Here is a 19,725-nt window from a genome sequence, read left to right as displayed (position 1 = left end):
CTCCCCACAGACACACACATGCCGGCTCTGCTATTCTTCTAAAGAGATCGACGCACACACCAACGCACAAGTATAAACTTCCGGCCACTTACGTAGGCCACGGAGAACGCGCAGCGTGGAGCCTCCGCAGAACCATAAATCACACTTTTGAAGTGTTGATTTAACTCCATTGTTCTTTTTGAGGCCACAGTAAGTAGTGTGATTAAGTAGAGGACTTCAGAGGTTCCAGCAGAACAGCAATCTAAAGCTTCTCAAATGACATTGGACCTGAGGACAGTCAGACCACGTCCAAATAGTAGACCAGAGGATAAGTAGACCCAATCTAAAAAGGTGATTGAACTAAACTGACTCAAACAGAGAGAAAACCCAACAACTGGCAGAATGATGCGCTACAATGCGGTTCACAATTTTTTTCAAGTCTGTCTTAAAAACAATACTGACATCCTAATTTGCTAATTGAAAGAGTCTCTGTAATTGTTCCCTCCTGTAATGAATCACACCTGTCCTTTCTGGATGCGAAGGAACACAGTAAGCATAGACCGATTATCGGCATGCTTTTTGGCAGTTTACAGATGATCAGTATCTATGTTTTATTTGCCTGATAAACGATAAAGTTAATGATTAAAAAGTGCACTACTTGGCTGCGCTACAGCTCTGTGTATTATGTTTAAAGTTTCTTATTTATTAAATAACTCCTTAAAGCATTAAAACAAATCAATCGATCCCGACTACACAGACCTCATTATTTGCAAGTTATTTTGATGCTTTTAGAAGACTGAGTTATACTTAGAACAGACAATCTTTGAAATTTTCAAGTAATGATCACATTAAGTGTCAACTATCATGAACAATCTGTGATATTGCAGTAATGTGACCTCGTAGCAGTGAAAATGTCTCAAAAATCATGACAGATAATTATCAAATATATGCGCAAGGCACATTGCCTTGACAGCACAACAATCTACAGCCTCAAATATGACCATGAACTTCAACATTTGACAGTGTAAAGAACAACAGACAGTACGAGCTTCACCAAATTCCCATTTACTGCAGAGCCATGGTGTCGCATTATAAGGCATTTCTGAGTGCATTATTTTGAGTGCTAGGTGTTTTAGCCAATTGGCATCAAGCTGAGGTCACCAGTGTGTCTGAGAGAGAGAAAAGATGTACTGATGTCAAAGGTCTTGTGAAGACGCTTGGCCACAGTGGCCTCTGCTGGGTGGTAAGGGTAGAGCATGCAGGGGCAGAGCTCAATGATTCAAGTGTGGAGGAACGCGGACATATTATTTATTCATGAATGGGCTAACAATCACTAATTAGCTTAATCCTGTATCAAACTATAATCACACTCAGCCAAATGTCACGGTGGATTATAACGAACGTGGATGGATCCCAACTGCTTACTGGGAGAGTCTGTGGGATGCATCTGTCCTGCCTTTGCACAGCTGCTGGAGAATGATGACAGCAATGTTTGGCTTTTTAATTAAAACTGGAATAAGGTGGTGTTTGTGTGATTAAATCAAGTCAATCGTGAATGGAGCTCATCACATTATACCTGGAATGTTTTTATAACGTGGGAATCAAGTTTAAACTCTTGTACAGTCATATCATTGAGAGCGAAATTAATATGACATTAATTAGCATTTCCCAGACAACAAACACACTAAGAACAGAAGCTGAGAGCAACAGGAGAGCGCAAGAGAACAGTAAGACAATAAGACAGTACGAGCACACACAAATGTACCTAAAATCTATAAAAACATCTCCCTGTTTGAAGGCAAGCTTTAGGACAATATGGAAACACTTGTCATAATAGTAAATGTCAACCACAGACAGAGAAAACAAATGAAACTGGTGTTAAAAACAAAACTCTCATGACAGCAAATGGCATTTTCTGAGAGCAGAAAATACAGCCTACACATACAGTACTTGAAGTTTTCCCATAAACTGCTCTCAAAGACCTCACTAAAGCTATTTTCAGTCTGTTTAAAAAGTAGCCAAGCTCTGATATAAATCAAGTAATTGCTAACAGTCCCATGATGTAATTTTAGCTTTAAGCTCCAAGAAGTAGAGATCGGCCATAAAGTGGAATAAAATGATACCATTTAATTTGTCTCTATTGAGTGGCCTAAGGCCGTCCTAAGTCAAGAGTGGGTGCCACTGATTCAGTTTAAAGAAGTGCATTTTACTTGGCAATTTACAGGTTTTTATGTCACAAAGTGTTTGGGTCCAAAGCTAGCACTGGCGGATTAAACCCAGACTATGACAGAGCGATATAAAGAGAGGGCATTTCACAGAGAACACATGAAAGCATTTCTTGGATCTTAAACGATAACTTTTAATCTTATGTCTCGTCATCACGGATTTGGCAAATTCTACTACTGTATTCTTACAAAAAAAATGACTTGTGTTCTAGAGTGACAGTCAATATGCCAGCATGAAACTGCTTTTGGGATGTCATCCTGTTACAGTTCCACATTAAAATGGGATTAGAGAGTAAACTTTTGCTTGGGGGACAACTTAATCTGGAACGAAACGAGAGGAAAAAAACATTTATCCTACTTTAAAATGTGCTTTTTTTGTGCTTTAAATCAAATTCTATTTCTCCGAGACATCTTGATTGTGTTGTTCCTTCTGTCCCCGGTGGAATTTCCTATCAAAACATTTAAGTATGAAAAAAGTATAACCTTTGAATAAATGGCAAAAACATTCCCATGAGATCAGAGAAGGCTTGAGAGCAGCCAAACCTGCCAACTAACCAGAAAACCAACATCACCCTCCATTACTGCCATGCCATGACATCATCCTGCTTCCTCTCTACTGGTGTCCCTGTGGTCTGGACTCCTAATTCTCTGGCTCAAATACTGATGCTCTCAAAAAAGGGTAGGTGACTTAATCCAACGCTGAGAGACAAGGGGAAAAAAAATAAATAGTGCTCGGCCCGTGTCAACGTGAATACTCTCCCTCCAAAGACTGCAGTAATACAGCCTGACATTACCAGCTCGGATTGCCCCCAAATTAGATAGAGTAAGTTTGCTTTGGCTGCACTCACCGCTCCACAAAAACCTGGACACTGAATAAACTCCAGAAATGTCTCTAATGACAGACACATGGCACTGAAATGTGACCTCGAGCTAGAGATAATCACTGTCATTTAGTGTTAGAGCAAATCAGTGTGGGGCATTAACACCAAAACCAGACCTACACCAGCGGTAAGGGATCACGTTTGTTATATATTGCATTTAGGGACAAGACTTTAAACTACTTGTTTTTGAAAACTTCTAGATATGAATTTGGTTTAAGTGCCTTCATCTTGGACAAATAAAAGTACATACTTTATACTAACAGTACACATTTTTGGCTTGGGTTTGGTTTTATATCAGTTATCACACAGAGTATAAACATAACATCCCCATTAGATGGTTTTAGCTTTTCAAATGTGAGAATTTGCTACTTTTCAAAAAACATCACCTTGGGTTCAGAAAATTGTGATGAATATTTGTCATTATTTTTTTCAAAGTGTTACCCAAACCATGACAGTTAACATACTGACTTCCTGATTCAACTTTGACTTACTGTACCCCAATTACAGTTGCAATTACATGACCCGCCCTACTCTCGCATTTGATTGGCTAGTACTCACAGTTGTTGTTTTTGGTTGGGTTAACCCAGATCTAAGCATAACTTGAACAAGTAAAAACATCCATCATAACTGATAGAAACCATATGGCCAAAGGTATGAAAATGAAACCGAAGTTGTAATTAATTGGAATTATCCTTTCACAGCTGATATTATTTTCATGGCAGGAAAAGCCAGGTGGAACTAATGTAAGATTTACACGTTAATTCATATATTTGAGTTAATTTACTAAAAATGTATTTACAGTGCTTATACAGTTATCAATTTACACATTTGTGTTTAAACAGTCAGTAGTTGCATGTAGCCTACATGTTTAATTATTTACATCAGCAGTTAAGAATCTACCTCTGTGGTTTTCCTCACATTTACCTGAGTCTAAGTTCTGCTATAGTCTGATTGGTTACTTCAGCTACATGTGATAAAGTAAAACGAAGAAGTGTTGATGTTGTGGAGCTGATAATACATCCATGTTGAAGAGTAAAGAAAAGTGCTGCTTAACAAAGCTATCCGTCTCCATCCAGCTGTTCCTTCTTATTATTATTATTTAGAGTGATACAACCACCACATATTGAACCCTCACGTTACACACTAACATCATAAAAAAGATGGCCACACCAGCTAACACAGTACGCCAAATACCATGGCCTTGTAAATGAAATACCTAGCTCCAATTAACTACACCTGTGCTTTTCCTTCTGGCATGTCAAGATGTCTGATGGGAAAAGATGTATTTTACTCAACTGTTAACAATGTAAGCATTTAATGGCAAAGTCATGCAGCCAACCAGTATTATCATTTCTTAAAGCCTTTTTTAATGGTAGACATTTAAAGCCATTCTAAGAAGAAAAAAAACGTATAGGAACTTATCACGTCAATAACCTAGGGCCAAATAATTCAGGATCATGGTACCATAGGGAGAGAGGGAAATAAGAAGGAAAATGTGTAAGGACAGTTTACGATATGACCCACGTTTGACTGCTGAGGATAATAAAATTGTAACACTTAAACCATAAACAGTATATAAGACTTAAAGCCGCAACAGTAAGGAAAATTGAATTTAGCCTACTCTCCACTTAAGCTAGGAGCAATTCACCACTGCAAACCTTATTATCTTCTCCATTATGTACTTTTTATGTTATATGGAATAGTTTACCTTACCTTACCTTTTACCTTTCATGATTTGAGTCACCAGCCATTCAACAGTATTAGTTCAAACATCTCGCCTCCCATCGCCTTTGCTTCCCTGCAACTTCCACAGTCGAACCCACGTGTTTTGACCAATGTGAGCTCCCTTACTTGACGGTTTCAGGAAGTAGCTACACTACCAAAACAACAGCGTGTGTAACGCAGTTTTCTCGCCAAATTATGACTATTTTTCAAAATTGCTTTGTAAATCAGGCCGTAACACGGGATGCTTGTAATGTGACAGTCCGCGATCCCGTTTACTGCCGGGATAATGTGTACTTTATTCCTTCATTTGAACCACTTTGCTAACGTGTAACGTTAGCAGGCTATCAAGTTAACGTTAGCTAAAACAGCTAACGTTAATGTTAAAGTAACTTCAGCTAGATAACGATTCACAACAAGACTGAGTCAAAGGCGGCTTTAAATGTGTTTTCAGACCGTTGTCAAAGTGGAATAGTGTTCATACATAGAGGTGGGTGGATAAGCTAACCGCTAGTAATGTATGTACTGTGTCTGTAAGGTAGTCCAAGGAGTTGTTTACTTTAATAAGGACCTGGCATGTTTCATGTTTTCAATGAATTCATACATTAAAACATTCATCTCATTTAAAGCAAGTGAAGGTTGCTATTACACTTAAATTAATTTGATGACTCTACAATAATTTACTTGCAACTCACAGATTGTCCCAAGGTAGTGCCACAGAAAAAATCCTTTTTTTTTTTTCTTTCTTCTTCTCAAATATGATCACCTTGAGAGTCACAAGACATGTTTACGTCTTGAAATCTTTAAAGAGCATTCAAATTCAAATAAAACACAATGATGGAAAAATCTTTCTTTGAACTTGCCTCCACCTGTAGACTGATGTAGGCCTAACCTGTTATAAGGGATCACAAGACAAAATAAGTTGTTGAAGGGGTTATAAGCCAAAATGCTGGGGATCACCGTCATAAGGCAATTTAAGTGATCTTAAAGGTAGAGTGGAAAAACATAATTATCAATTAAAGAAGAGAAAAAGAAAGAGAGCAGGGATGTGTGTAATAAAAAAACTAACATTTTTTGTAGAGGAGAGCAAAATTATGTTTTTTTAGTTTCAGGATTGATTCTCAACTTGGCCTGGCTGTCAACAATAATGTTTGTCCATCAATTCATTACTAGCAGGTCTACCCAGTTGCTACCTCTGGTAAAGTGGGTGTCTTTACAGTTGCCTTGATTTAATAGATTTAGACAATTTCTGATTCAGCATTTAGCTAAAATTTCAAAGCAAAAATTTCAAACATCCTCTATTTCCACCTTCTCTGTCGTGGGGATTTTCTGCTGTCTTTCCTGCTTGCTTTTCTTAATAGTGAACTAAATATTTATAGATTTTTAAGTATTAGTCTGGGGAAACAAGCATTTTAATATATCATCTTGGGCTTTAGGAAGTAATGACAGGCATTTGATAGACTAAAAGACTCATTAATTAATCAAGAAAATAATCAACATATAGGCTATTTAAAATAATTGTTAGTTGCATCCTCATTAGCACATAAACAAAGACTTGATACCATATTAGCATCAGTGTGGTTATAAAAAAAAAAGTCCTGGTTACTCTGACATTTTAAGACACAAAAGTAGTGTCAGTTCACCAATTTGATACATAGCTAATATTTTTACATTTTCTTCATTTTACCCATACAGGAAGATGCCACGCTTGCAGTCCGGTGTTTGGAAGCATTTCACCCCGGCTATCAAAGAAGGGAGGGAAACCTTCATGTGCAACTACTGTTTAAAGACCTACACAAAGAATGCTACCAAGATGCAGATGCATTTGGACAAATGCAAGGAGTACTCTGTGGTTTCGCAGCAGTCACCGGGCCCAGATGGGAGCTCCTCTGCCTCCATTCCTGTTCCCTCCTTCTCGTTCTTACCATCTGCCACTCCTGGGGGACAGTTCCTTATTGATTCAGTGGATCAGCGCAGCCAGGCGCATGCTGACGAGTGCCTGGCAAGAGCTGTGTATGCCACTTCGTCACCCCTCACTCTCACAGACAATATTTATTGGAAGCGATTTTTCAGCGTGCTCCGGCCTGCTTACTGTCCGCCCACCAGAGAGGTTTTGTCCTCTCATCTCCTGGACTGTGAGTATGACAGAGTACAAAGCCAGGTCCATGAGGCCATAGGGAAAGCAGACTGTGTCACCATCATCTGCAGTGGCTGGTCTAACATAAAAGAAACCGGAACTATCATTTATGTTGTTGCAACCCCTGTACCACTGTTCTACAAATGTGCAACGACAAAGGAGCAGACGTACACAAGCACTTTTATTGCTGAGGAACTGAAAGATATTATAAATGAAGTGGGACCACAAAAGGTCTTTGCCGTTGTCACTGACAACGCCCCGGAAATGATGGCAGCTTGGGCTCAAGTAGAAGAAGCCTTCCCGCACATATCCGCTATCGGCTGCACGTCGTGTGGCATCCAACAGCTCTTCGATGACACAGTTGCAACACCGTCTATGACGGCTCTGTGCAGGAGAGCTGAGCAGGTGGTGAGGTATGTTAAAGAGCGAAAACTACTAGCAGAGGCCTTTAGATGCTGGCAGACTTCAAATATAAGAAACCACACTGCTAATGGGACAACATTGGCACTGCCTATTAACTCTGACTGGACTGGTGTGGTTAACATGTTCACCAGCCTCCTGGAGGGTCAGAACTCTCTACAAGAGATGGCCGTCTCACCTACACTGGATATTGAAGCATCCATCAGGGCCACGGTACAGGATGCAGCATTTTGGAAAGGATTAAACGGCAGTCGTAATCTGCTCATCTTGATTGGGAATTACATTGATTACATGAAAAGAGAAGATGCCGCACTCTCTGGTGTTGTTGACCTGTTCAGTCAGTTAAGATACCACATCGGAGCTTCGCTCTCCGGGTCTGTGCTGCACAGCGCAGAACAGAAAGCCGTCATGGCATCGTTGGACAGGTGTCAGGAGTTTTGCGTGAAGCCAATTCACGCAGCGGCGTACATGCTGGATCCAAAGCATGCTGGACAGCAGACACTCTCAGGGGAGCAGATAAACAGCGCTTACTATGTGATTTCCAACCTGTCGCATCATCTAAATCTTGATGAGGGTAAAGTGCTTGGCAGCTTCGCCAGATTCTCAGCCAAGCAGGGATTATGGAAGGGTGCCGGGATATGGAGCTCATGCCAGCACGTGTCCGCATCCACCTGGTGGAAAGGGCTGTGTTCCTCCGAGCCGCTGTCCGCTGTGGCCTCTGCTATACTCCAGATCCCACCAGCAACAGGTGCTTGTGAGCACCTACGGTCACGTTTTTGCAATGTAAAGGGGCAAGGGTCTCTCCCAGCTGACAGGGTGCAAAAACTGGTAGCATTACAAGCGAATCTCAACCTTTTAGAGCCAAGTGATTGTGAGTATGCTCCGCTGGAGAGTGAGGAAGAGAAGAAGGTGTCATTTCAATCTGAGACTCAATAGTAAGACATAATGAGATATCTAAAGTTATGTAGAGCCAACACATTTTCACTCCCATCGCCTAAAATACTTATATACTATGCTCTTAATACTATGTCATCTTCACGCGCTGCGGAGCTGCTACTCTGCCCGGTGCGTTGCATTGTATCTGACGCTGACAGCCAATGACCAAGTGTATTTTACAAGTTGGGAGTAAGAACGGGTTGGTAGAGCAGACCACGTGGACTGTGATTCTCAATCATTGTGAAGAAAAAAAAACAATTAGCCTTACAGATCAACAAAGACTGTTTAAAGTGCCCATATTCTGCTCATTTCAGGTTCATAATTGTATTTAGAAGTTGTACCAGAATAGGTTTACATGGTTTAATTTTCAAAAAACACCACGTTTTTGTTGTACTGCACATTGCTGCAGCTCCTCTTTTCACCCTGTGTGTTCAGGTCTCTGTTTTAGCTAAAGAGTGAGACATCGCTCTTCTGTTCCATCTTTGTTGGGAGGCGCACATGCGCAGTAGCTAGGTAAGGATCACATCAGATAGCTGTTTGTTTCTACAACTTCAGTTAGTACAAGGCAGGATTAGCCGGGAGACTTCTTCTAAACGAGGGTGCACTTCCAATTTTGCGTGGAATACCTGCAGAACAGGGACATATAAGTAGTTCTTTTGTAGAACTAGTGTGTGTTGTAGCAGTGTTTTGCCATTGAGAACGAGCTAGCATGCTACATTTAGCCACCTCATCTCGGCTACTGACGTAGAAAGCCGTGCAGCTCACCCGGAGACTGAAGGTAGAAGACATTCAGAAACCCGTATCTCACTCAAAACAGCATGGATGTTTTTTTTTCCAAGTTTGTATGCGTGTGGAAGCACCAGAGACACAAAATAACACCCCAAATCCCTGAAAAAGTGTTTTTTTTTCATAATATGGGCACTTTAAATAAAATGCCTAAGGAGTGACTGAATCTGATGCCTTTATGTGTTTTAATCATATACAATGCATACTCATGTAGTATTTTTTTTAAATTATAGTTTTCAAATAGTATGCATCTACCTTATACTGACAATATGGAATATTAACAGAATAACAAGAGGTATAATCTTCTCTGTTAAAGTGTTTACATGGTGTTAATAAAACTGTTCTAAGTTTATACTGTATATGTGTCTGTTCCTAATGAAATACAGGAATAGTTTGAGAAATATGTACATTCACTTTCTTGCAGAGAGTTAGATGAGAGGATTGGTATATCTCTCTGTTAAATTTAAGGCTTTAGCCAAAAGCAAATTAGCTTAGCTTAGAACTATTTCTTGGCCTGAAGAAGTAACATCCCAGCACATAATCCTCTGTAAAACAGCAACTTTGAAGTAACGTGTAAATAAGTGAGCTTTAGAGGCACTGGTCAGCTTTAGTTACCTTCCAGGCTAGCTGTTTCCTCCTTTTTCCAATCTTTTGCTAAATGTACCGGCTGTAGCTCTATAGTTACCTGGTATGAGAGTGGGATTGATCTTCTTCTCTCAGCAAGAAAAGAAATATTTCCCTAAAGTATTACTTTAAGGAAGAAAATAATCCAATGTATCAGTCCTGGGATTATAATACAAACCAAATACAAGCAATATTTTTTATTTTTTTATTGAGAAATCCCAACTTTAGCACTTTTCACAAAAGATTTAATGACGAAAAAAAATAGTCTTAGCTTGTAAGCTGAAAAGAACTGCTGTGGCCAATTACTGCGTGCGTTTTCTCGCTCCCTTTTCTTACACACACTCATTCACTGCTCTTTCCCTCTTTTCTGTCAGCCTCTCTGCTGTGGTCTGCTGGTGGTTTGGCACCAGGGCGGCCTCAGGGTTCTGAGGGGAGATCTGGGCCTTGTAAATACTAGCATTATTAATCTTAATAGGAACGATTCAGGACGGCTCTGAAGGTGTCTCTGCCTCGAAGGCAGCAGACCTGCCGTAAATCTCAAGCACTCTGTTCTCCACTACATCACTCAGTAAATCTCTCACTACCTACATACATCTTCCCTCCCTCTTTCCCACAGTTACTTCCCTCTACTGCCCGTAGTCTGCATGGGGATTTTGTAGGCAGTGACAACAGATGTGTGGGCAATAATTAAAGCGATGGTATATGTATCATTTCACAGATGAAGAGAAGGCCATTCTCATGATGTGTGCTGTTTATGACAGATGGCAGTGCGTCTGTTGGTTTAAAAGTTGCCCTTTGTGTGATTTAGTCATACCAGGCAGATTGCGTGAAATTACTGTTACTGTGGAGATTTTTCACTCAGGTCGTGGTTTCATCCATGTTTCATCATTTCTGGCAAGTCTAGTGTCAATATATGTATATCAGAAGTGTCAAGTAACAAAGTACAAATACTTCGTTACCTTACTTAAGTAGAAATTTTGGATATCTATACTTTACTGGAGTAATTATTTTACAGCATACTTTTTACTTCTACTCCTTACATTTTCACGCAATTATCTGTACTTTCTACTCCTTACATTTTAAAAATAGCCTCGTTACTCATATTCCAGCTCGTCATCGTTCAAAAAATAGTGAATAGCAACGCTGATTTTGGTGCCTTATTTAGGTGTCACTTAAATGCCTGCGCTAGTGATGCTCCGAAAACTGACGTTAGAGGGAACTGAAACATCGCCGCACTGGACGCTAGTTAACGCTACACTCGACAGCAGGTAACGTTAGCGTACGGTTAGCTAGCAGCTGGAGTAAACATGGTTAAAATGCTGACAGCTAAACGGTGTAAAAGTGTGTCTGTATTTCACTGGAGAGGATTGTAACACCAGACTGCGTTGTCTGAAAAACACAGAAGAGATGTGTCACCTTTTTCAGCCCTTCTGAGTTTGCAGGTATGATTTTAATATAACATTATTATAGTCATATGGTTTTGTCCCCACGTTTTGGGGTTAAGCTGTTGTCCTTAATGGCATTTTCCCCCCTTACATCAGGGGTTTTCAATGTTTTTTAAGCCAAGGACCCCTTAACTTAAAGTGAGATGTAGCAGGGACCCCCTACTACATATTGTATGAAATTAAGTTGCATATTAAACTGGGCCTACAATAACTGTTAGGGCAACTTAAAGCCTTCTTACATACCTTTTTTTCATAAGCTATTAAAATATTAATTGGCATGATTTTATAAATCATATTTTAATGTTACATATGTGGCACAGTAAATCTAGGATTAACTGTATCTGTGGGCTGATATCTTAGTGACTACCTTACCTATAGGCCAGTAAGCCTATCATCAGTGGGAATTTATATTTGCTAATAATATGTTGGAATTAAGTTAAGGCATTTTAACTTTTTTTTTTATAGACCCAAATATTTACAATAATTTGGAGGCCCCCCTGCAATGACTCTGAGGACCCCCTGTTGAAGATCTCTGCCTTACATTACTTTTATACTTTAAATAGTTTTGAAACCAGTACTTTTACACTTTTACTTAAGTAAAAAGCTTTTCAAGTCTTTTCAAACCCTAGTATCTATACTTCTACTTGAGTAATGAATGTGAATACTTTTGACACCTCTGATGTGTATATATATATATTTTTTTTATAAGTCTATGTTGTGGTATCATTCTCTGTCATTCAGTCACAAGACTAAAGTTCTGTGAGGCTTAGTTCATAGTGTTAGCATTCTAGCATTTGCTCATTAGCCCCAAACACATTCCCATCATAAGATTTGCAAGTATTTAGTTATAAACCAAAATAGTGGACAAGTTAAAGTTCTGACCTTTAACCTCATCCACCTATTCTTTAAGCTCAATATGTGTTCACATAGAAGCTGTGCCATAGCACAATTAGTAGTAACTAACTAGTTTACCCAATCAGTACAGTTAATTTCCAAGGATCCATCGCTATGTTGACAATATTGACTGTTCCTCACTATTTTAGGTGCAAAGAAATAAGACAAATCCCCTCTCTTTCCCTGCAACACACATCTGTGCACACACACCTCAATAAGGCCACACAAAAGTTCTGCAAACAAACTTGTATCCATGCACTCAACACATGCAGTGATTCGCATCTTCATGCAAATAAGAGGAAATTAAAAGTGTTTCAACATATCACATTTCAACATGGGCACAGTCCACTACTGATGAAACAAGAGCTCTCAACTGTATTAGCTAGATCATCCTACACACACACACACACACACACACACACACACACACACACACACACACACACACACACACACACACACACACACACACACACACACACACACACACACACAGTAATCTCAGATGGTGGTCTGGCAACACTAGCCAACAATGGAAAACACTATCCTTTCCCTGGGAAATTGGGATTGGGGTACTGATTAAGCTGTCTGAATTCCCTATTAAAGTCAGCTCATACCAATTCTCTGGACTTAGATGTCTCTTTTAACTCTGGACATGTTTAACTGCAGAGGGGCACTATGCAATTTTTTTGTAGTTCTAAATTGTAAGGCACAGTGTTACATATTATGGTCCAATAATTAATGTCAGATGAGATGGAGTGCAATTTTGTAATCTAATCAGGTCCACAAAGTATGGCTGCTTTAACAGCTGGTGCCAATCCAACTGTAACTCCCCCCGTCAAGGACTGATACTATTATCATGGCCTGTAACAATGGCTGGCTTTAACAGTGACTGTGTGCATGAGACAGAGAGGGCAAGCGAGCAACCAGTGAGCTGCTTACATTGCATACAAAAACCAGCTTGTCTGGGGATCATGGAGAGGAGAACGTTATATTTTTACACTCGTTTCAATGGCTGAATATAAAACCCTGAGAGGAAAGGTAAAGTATGAGATTTCATCAACAAGTCTTTCATTGCTCACTCTCCATGTGTTGCATACTGTATGCTGGAACTTGAACACTGTACAAAGTGTGTGGTAGTTTTGTAGCCTAGAAATCTAGACGCACCCTAGCGGCTGTTAAGGTGTAGCAGGGAGGAGTAGGGAATGGTGGACCCAAAATGCAGAGGCAAGGCAGTTAGGCAGGCAGCAGGTTAGAGGTAGAGGATTTATTTAAGGAGTCCAAAAAATCCAGCAGGCGAAACAAACAAAAAGAGTAAAAAGAAGCAGGCAAAAACTAAAGTCCAATGGGAAGCAACAAAAGAACTGAATAACAAAAAAAAAGGAAATCCAGAAACAGAAACTACTGACCAAAAGTCACGGACGAGAAGACAGGACTGAACACGGTTGGGAAACACACAAAATGATCTGACACTGGACAAGGGGAACACCAAGATTAAATACAGAGGGCAATGAGATAACACAAGACAGGTAACACAAGGGCTGGGAAACAGGTGAAACACTTTAGGCCGGGCAGAGCAATCAAAAAAGGCGGGAAAACACAAGACAGGAAGTAAAATAGACAAGACAAGACAGAAAACCAGAGACTACCAAAATAAGACAAAACAACAAAGCCATAACAGCGGCAGCAAATTCAATTTGCAGACAGGGGGGTCTAGGCACTCTCCGCTGGCTTGCGAGCTCAAAAAACCAAACTCTAGTCAGGCCAATCACATCGTGTATAGAGTCGGTGGGCGGGCTTATGGCTGCTGCTGCTGCTGCTGGGAACAGCGGTCATCTGGAAGACTTGGAGTTAAGCTTTTCTTTGAGAAAAGAACAAAGAACGGCACTGAAAACATTCTTAAAAAAGGAAGATGTGTTCGGAGTTTTGCCGACCGGATACGGCAAAAGTTTAATCTACCAACTAGCTTCGCTACCTTCTTCGTTGCTCTGCCTGGTTGTAGCGCTATCCTATTGCGTGCAGAGGGATCAACCTGTTTTATTTAATCTAAATCCTTCATATCTATCCTAATTGTTAAGCCATTCTTCAGTATATTCCGTACACAATGTCAGTGCACAGGGTCAAGGGCAATGGCGGGAGTATAAACCAAACATGCCTTTTTGCAGTGGAAACGTGGTATACATATACAAACTCCACACAGAAAGGACCAGGGTGGAGATTTGAAGCCAGAACTGTCCTGTTGTGGGGAGCCAGTGCTGGCCACTGAGCCACCCTACCGCCCAGTTAAAGTATCTGATTCCAAAATCCAAAACATGATCTTATAATATTTATAATTATAATAATTTATTATATCAATTTTCATTTGCAGTAGATTCTTTTCTGCAAGTCTTGGTACAGCCAAGTTGCAAATCACCTGCTCTGCTTCATCCTCCTCATCAAGCCCAAAGTAGCTCACCGACTGCATCAGAAGGGCCAGGCTTTATTTAGAAATGTCCATTGTGTCAGACTGTTTGGCCATGTAACCGTTGCTAACGGCTACCTACTGTAATAATAACAGACCGGTAACAATTTGTGGCTAGAGCCTCCCATCATTTTCTCATTCCTTACCCAGGCCAACACCAGCCCACCCATCTACCCACTTCCCTCCAACAACCCCTTCTGAAAAACAAAAACAACAGATGGGCTGTGCCAAGGAGACTGTGACTGCTCCCGGCCATTACCACAATCAGGAGCCGGAGGGGTGGTGGGAGGGTTGAGCTGCTTGGGTTGCAGATATGTAAAGTAACCTGGTGGCAAGGAGAGTCTGGGCTGTTCTCCCTTGCTTGTCTTGTTCTTGCTGCTCTCAGCACCTCATAATGCCTTTATAATTGCATTCCAACCCAGCTGAATCAGGATTAGTTGATCACAGATTTTCTTTTTCCCTCGCCAACTAGATACTATAAACGTACGTACAGCTGGAGAAAGTAGTACTCAGATAATCTTCTCAAGTAAAAGTGCCCATAACACAATGTAATAATAATAAGTAAATAAGTCCTGCATTCATAATCCTACTTAAGTAAAAAGCACAGAAGCTAAATGTAAATAGAGTATTAAAGGTAAAGGTACTTTTTTCTGCAGAAGAAAACTGGCTCCCATGATTGATATATTATTATATATTACATCACTAATAATCATTAGCATTTTTCAGTTGTAGTCAAGATGTAGCCAGTTTTAAACTACTTAGTCCAGTTGTTTTACAATTGACTTGTAAAAACACTCCTCCAGAACTGAGTCTGCTATATTACATATTGTGTTTTTGTTTCAGCCACTTACATCAAACAGCATCTGGATTCAAGAAAATAGTTAAAACTTGTTGTCTGGAATTGGTTTGTTGCTATGAGCTGGTGTGTGATTTTGATTTGCATGCAGTTGTGCTTCACAAGGACAGAACACTTGGTAGGAGCTGGCATCACGCACAACCTCATTTTTTCCCAGCAAACATTGGCTTTAGCTGAAAGCCAGGGGACTCGTGTGGGATAAAAAATGGCATGAAATAACCCAAATAGTAATGGCTCTGTTGGGGATGATTCCATTTGCACTACATAGGAGGTCTATCTATTTATCTTTCCAAAGTAATTTTTTTGGGGGGTAATAGCAAGGCGTTCTTGTCAGAAATAGGTTGTAAAAAATGTTAAGAGACTGGAGGAGAACATGAAACAAAGCCTGTTCAAGACAGAGGGATCTTACACTCAGCTGTTCAAACACCCTCAGTGCATTCCTACCATTGGGAGACCAAAAATAACATGAATTTACTTTTTTCCACCTAGAGAGAAGGTGATAGTCACATTGAAAATTCCAATTGAACCAAGAGGGGGAAAAGGGCCCTGTGACACGTCATCATCCTCATAGGTGTGAGAGAGATCTCTGTGGAAGACAAGGCCTTGAATCTGCTTTGCTATTATCAATCATCTCCAGGGGGTGTTTCCAGCCCTTGTCTCTCTATCTCATGCTTACACTCCACCTCCCAGCCTTTTACCCCCATTCTCCATCTCATGTGCTTACTCAACAACATCTGAGGATTCAAAAAACAAATCAAAGTAAAGATATGAAGGTAGCATATATTCCACATCTCGCCTCCCTCCCACAGAGACCAAAGGTTGGTCTCCTTTGAATGAAACGTCTCTTTTGTTTATATCAGAGAACTGAGCCGGGCCTGAGCTGCTCTTGGAACGTGTTGCTGCTCTCCTTGAGTTGCAGAAAGCTTGGTGGTGCCAAGTACGCAGCTTTAATTGCTACCAGATGTACATATATAACCACTAACAACGACCAAGGCCCTTTTGGTGGGCAAAGAAAAGGGATAAACTACTTGGCAAAGTAATGAACATTCTGCAGAAATATTTATTGTTTCTAAGACGCAGATTGTGTTTTGAGCCACATAAACCACTACAGAAGTTTGTACATTTTATAAGCTAATTATAGCCCAAACACACACACTGAATGAGAGAGGCTGTATTGATTTTCATCAAGCTCATTATTGAGGCCAACTGAATGAGCCAGATTCTTTCCTCTGCTTCAAAAGTGGGAGAATTGTTTTTTAAATAGATTACTAACCCGTTTGATTTGTCTCTTTTTGAGGATATAATGTTCATTTAAGCTGACATATAGTTTCCTGAGTCGTGCCAGGTGGTATACAACCTCAAATATCTTGTCAAAATGATTTTTCTTGCCTTCGTTGTAGAGACTCTGAGGAGTTGGGGGAAAGGAGATAGAGAGAATAAGAAGCATCTGTTTCACATGTTTGGGAAGTCCCATTTTCCTTTATATTCTTCATTTTCCAAATGTTTTCCATTAACCCAATGAGCCTCTGAACATTTAGAGATGGAATTTTGGAGGTGCTGATATGTTGACAGTTAGCTAAACCCTGCCCCACCTTAGTTACTATTGCTTTGCCGGTCAAGCTTTCAGATCTAGCACAGCACATTCAAAGTTAACAGTGGCAGATAAACCAAATTCTTGGTACATTAAAACAATGGGTCTTTTATTTTAGATAGAGGTAGACAAAAGCAGCTTCTTATTTTTAGCATATTTTGCAGAAGTTCTAACTGTCGCTGGCAGATTTCTCTGCTGTGGCTAGCTATTTAATTAAGCTAACGTTAGCTGCGTAAGTTGGTCAGATATGCCATTTGGCTGACTTTTTGATGTTTAAAATGAGGATCTTGTATAAGGGTTTTTAAATATTCACTTGATGGCTACATAAATAATATTAGGCTAAAAGACTGAAGCTAAAGTTGCATGTCCTGGGCACATAATAAGCGTCCTCATAGTTTAACATCCAAGTAGTTCGTGTAAAATAAAACATGTTGTCCTTGTATTGCAGCGCAGAGCTAATTAGTCCTTTTAATTATGAGCATAAGGAAGACTGTCAGTTTCTTTTTGACTTAACTCCATTTGGCTGCTTAGCTTACATACTTGTTTGACATTACAAGAGAAAAGGCTTTTAGGATAAGGAGTAACTGATGATTTCAGCAAATGTAATGCTACCTCGGGTAACGTTTGCTGGGGTTGCGAGTGTACGTTTTCCCAAATCTGATACAGAGCAGAACAGAGCTGCTAACGTTAGCCAAAACGCCAGGACCTTCTAAGTGGACGAGGTCATCGAGATCTGGGCAAACCTATGTAGTCAGCTAGTCAGCTGATACAACATACTAGTTAGTAAGTTAGTTAGTCTGACATGCTAAGTGTTGCAGCTTGTATTAAAAAAGATAAACACACTGTTTCATCCATTCCTTACACTGCTCTTGTGGAAAGGCTAGAAAAAAAGACAAAAAAGACAACTTCCTCCACTCTTTAAATGCTTGGTATGTTGAGAAATCCAAATCTTTACAGACCTACCATGCCTAGTTACCGTTGCTAAGCTGTGATTGGACAATCACTCTCCTGCCCTGAATGAGATAAAGCAAGGTAATAGTGTCTCTGCCTGTGACAACAATGGTTAGGGTTAGTCAGTGCAAAACAAAACACACACATAAGTTCTCCAAAGGGATTTATCTTTTGTAATACCAAATAATCTTTCACAGTACTCCATGCAACATTTTATGCAAATGTTGTGGAGACTCTCCTCTTTATTCAGATTATTGGCACTCCAGCTGGAGTTTTGAAAATTGACTTCAGCATGATTATATTTCTTATGGTAATTACAGCATTTTCAGCATTTAGACATGTCCAAAGTCTGAATGCATAACAATACACTGTCTGTAAAAGGATGGAAAATAATGCTAAGCAATCACCACTGCAATGCTGTAATACATTTTCTATGGAATGAGAGTGCTGTCTGTTGGCCACACAGTAAAATACATGCAGGCAAGCACCCCAGCTACAAAAAGTAAGGCTATGCAAGCAAATAAAAAGCTGACTCAGTGAGACTGTGGCTCACAGGTGTTGAGACAGTGTATATAAAAGGTGGACAGCATGTTATTACAGGTGTGTAACCACATGTTGACGTACCCCCCCTCATTTGCTGACAGGGTGTTATATAGTTCAGAATCCTCTGACCCTGAAGGCTGGGTGAGCACACTGCAACCAGTCACTGTAACCTAAGCACCGCAGAGTATGACATTAAGATTTAGCCTCAGTTTTGTGGTTAGGAATGACTGAAAAGGGGCTCAGGGAGTTGGTGCATGATCCTAAATCACTACACCGAGGGGTGCCATAAATATGAATGAAGGCTCAGTCACTCAAGGCCCCCAGACAGGAAAAAGACCATTCTAAAAGTTGAATATTTTACAACTTCTTATTGATCTTTTCTCTCAGAAGAAAAGAAAGAAAATGCAAAGCTCCCTCCCATCTTCTTTGTCTCGCACTGCTGATTTAAAGCGGTAATTGAGGTTAGGGGTTCCAGTCATCTGATGGATCATAAAGCCCAGCCGAAGTGATGAGCAAGTGATTTTCTTGAGATTGCTGATCATGAATGGAAACGTACCAAATATATTGCCAAAGTGGTATCTCGACTTTATAGTTTACACAAGCAAACTTTAACAAAACTAACTAAAAGGAGCTCTTAAAATGTTCTCAGTATAAATTCTAATGAGTTGCTCTTAAATTGAAGACAGACTATATATAAAGAGACCAGATGAGAACATTGTTCATTGTTAGGAGGTTGTGCAAGTGTACTTTAAAAAATAAATATACTGTATTACCCCTTAAATTACATAGGATAAGAGTTAACAGGGTTAACGAGAGGACCTGAGTTCACCTGTCTCACATCTGGTCTGTGAAGGCATCTGTGGCATTTTCAGACTGTTATCTGCATGAGCCTCCACAAAACTCTCTTTTTCTCTGAGTCCAATCTGAATGGAAGTAATATGTCATTTATTATACAATTAGATTATTATGATATAATATTTTCTGTATATTTGTTTTAAGGACCCCCTTGAGAATAAGATTATTCATCTCAAAGGGGTTTATCCTTCTAATAAATACTCATTAATCCCACCAACTGACACTTCTGTCTCACCAAGCAGGTCTAAGAACAAGTACGTGCCACTGAATATTCAAACTTGGAAATGTGGAGTGTTTCTGTGCCATGTTCCAATATTGCCATGACTCACAGGCAGTATGGGAAAAGCATAACAAGTGTGTACTTCCAAAACGATTTATATTATTTATTTTTATATCTCTTTGATCACCCCTTACTAAAA

General features: G+C 39.9%; 1 protein-coding gene and 1 long non-coding RNA gene across 3 annotated transcripts in view; one reads left to right on the top strand and one right to left on the bottom strand.

Annotated features, from left to right (window-relative positions):
- Nucleotides 1-4,908, bottom strand: part of LOC120571274 — a 51,006-nt gene extending 46,098 nt beyond the window's left edge. The window contains exon 1 of one of the 2 annotated variants that reach the window (XR_005641211.1): nucleotides 4,804-4,908. This is a non-coding gene — a long non-coding RNA (uncharacterized LOC120571274). Of the gene's footprint in view, nucleotides 1-4,798 lie in introns of both variants that reach the window. The other variant, XR_005641212.1, reaches the window with a different exon arrangement.
- A 32-nt stretch (nucleotides 4,909-4,940) lies between these two features.
- LOC120571272 lies at nucleotides 4,941-8,675 on the top strand. Its single transcript, XM_039820128.1, has 2 exons — nucleotides 4,941-5,297; nucleotides 6,503-8,675. Exon 2 carries the CDS (start codon nucleotides 6,507-6,509, stop codon nucleotides 8,298-8,300), a length of 1,794 nt encoding a protein of 597 aa, XP_039676062.1. The 5' UTR covers nucleotides 4,941-5,297; nucleotides 6,503-6,506; the 3' UTR covers nucleotides 8,301-8,675.
- Nucleotides 8,676-19,725: the final 11,050 nt, after the last annotated feature.

This window comes from Perca fluviatilis, chromosome 13, assembly GCF_010015445.1.
Source record: "Perca fluviatilis chromosome 13, GENO_Pfluv_1.0, whole genome shotgun sequence".
NCBI lineage: Eukaryota > Metazoa > Chordata > Actinopteri > Perciformes > Percidae > Perca > Perca fluviatilis.
The sequence above is the reverse complement of the archived record's forward strand: the minus strand, read 5'-3'. Positions and strand labels throughout refer to the sequence as shown.

Coding starts and splice junctions, on each gene's coding strand:
- LOC120571272 (XM_039820128.1), top strand. CDS start 6,507: ATGCCACGCTTGCAGTCCGGTGTTTGGAAGCATTTCACCCCGGCTATC.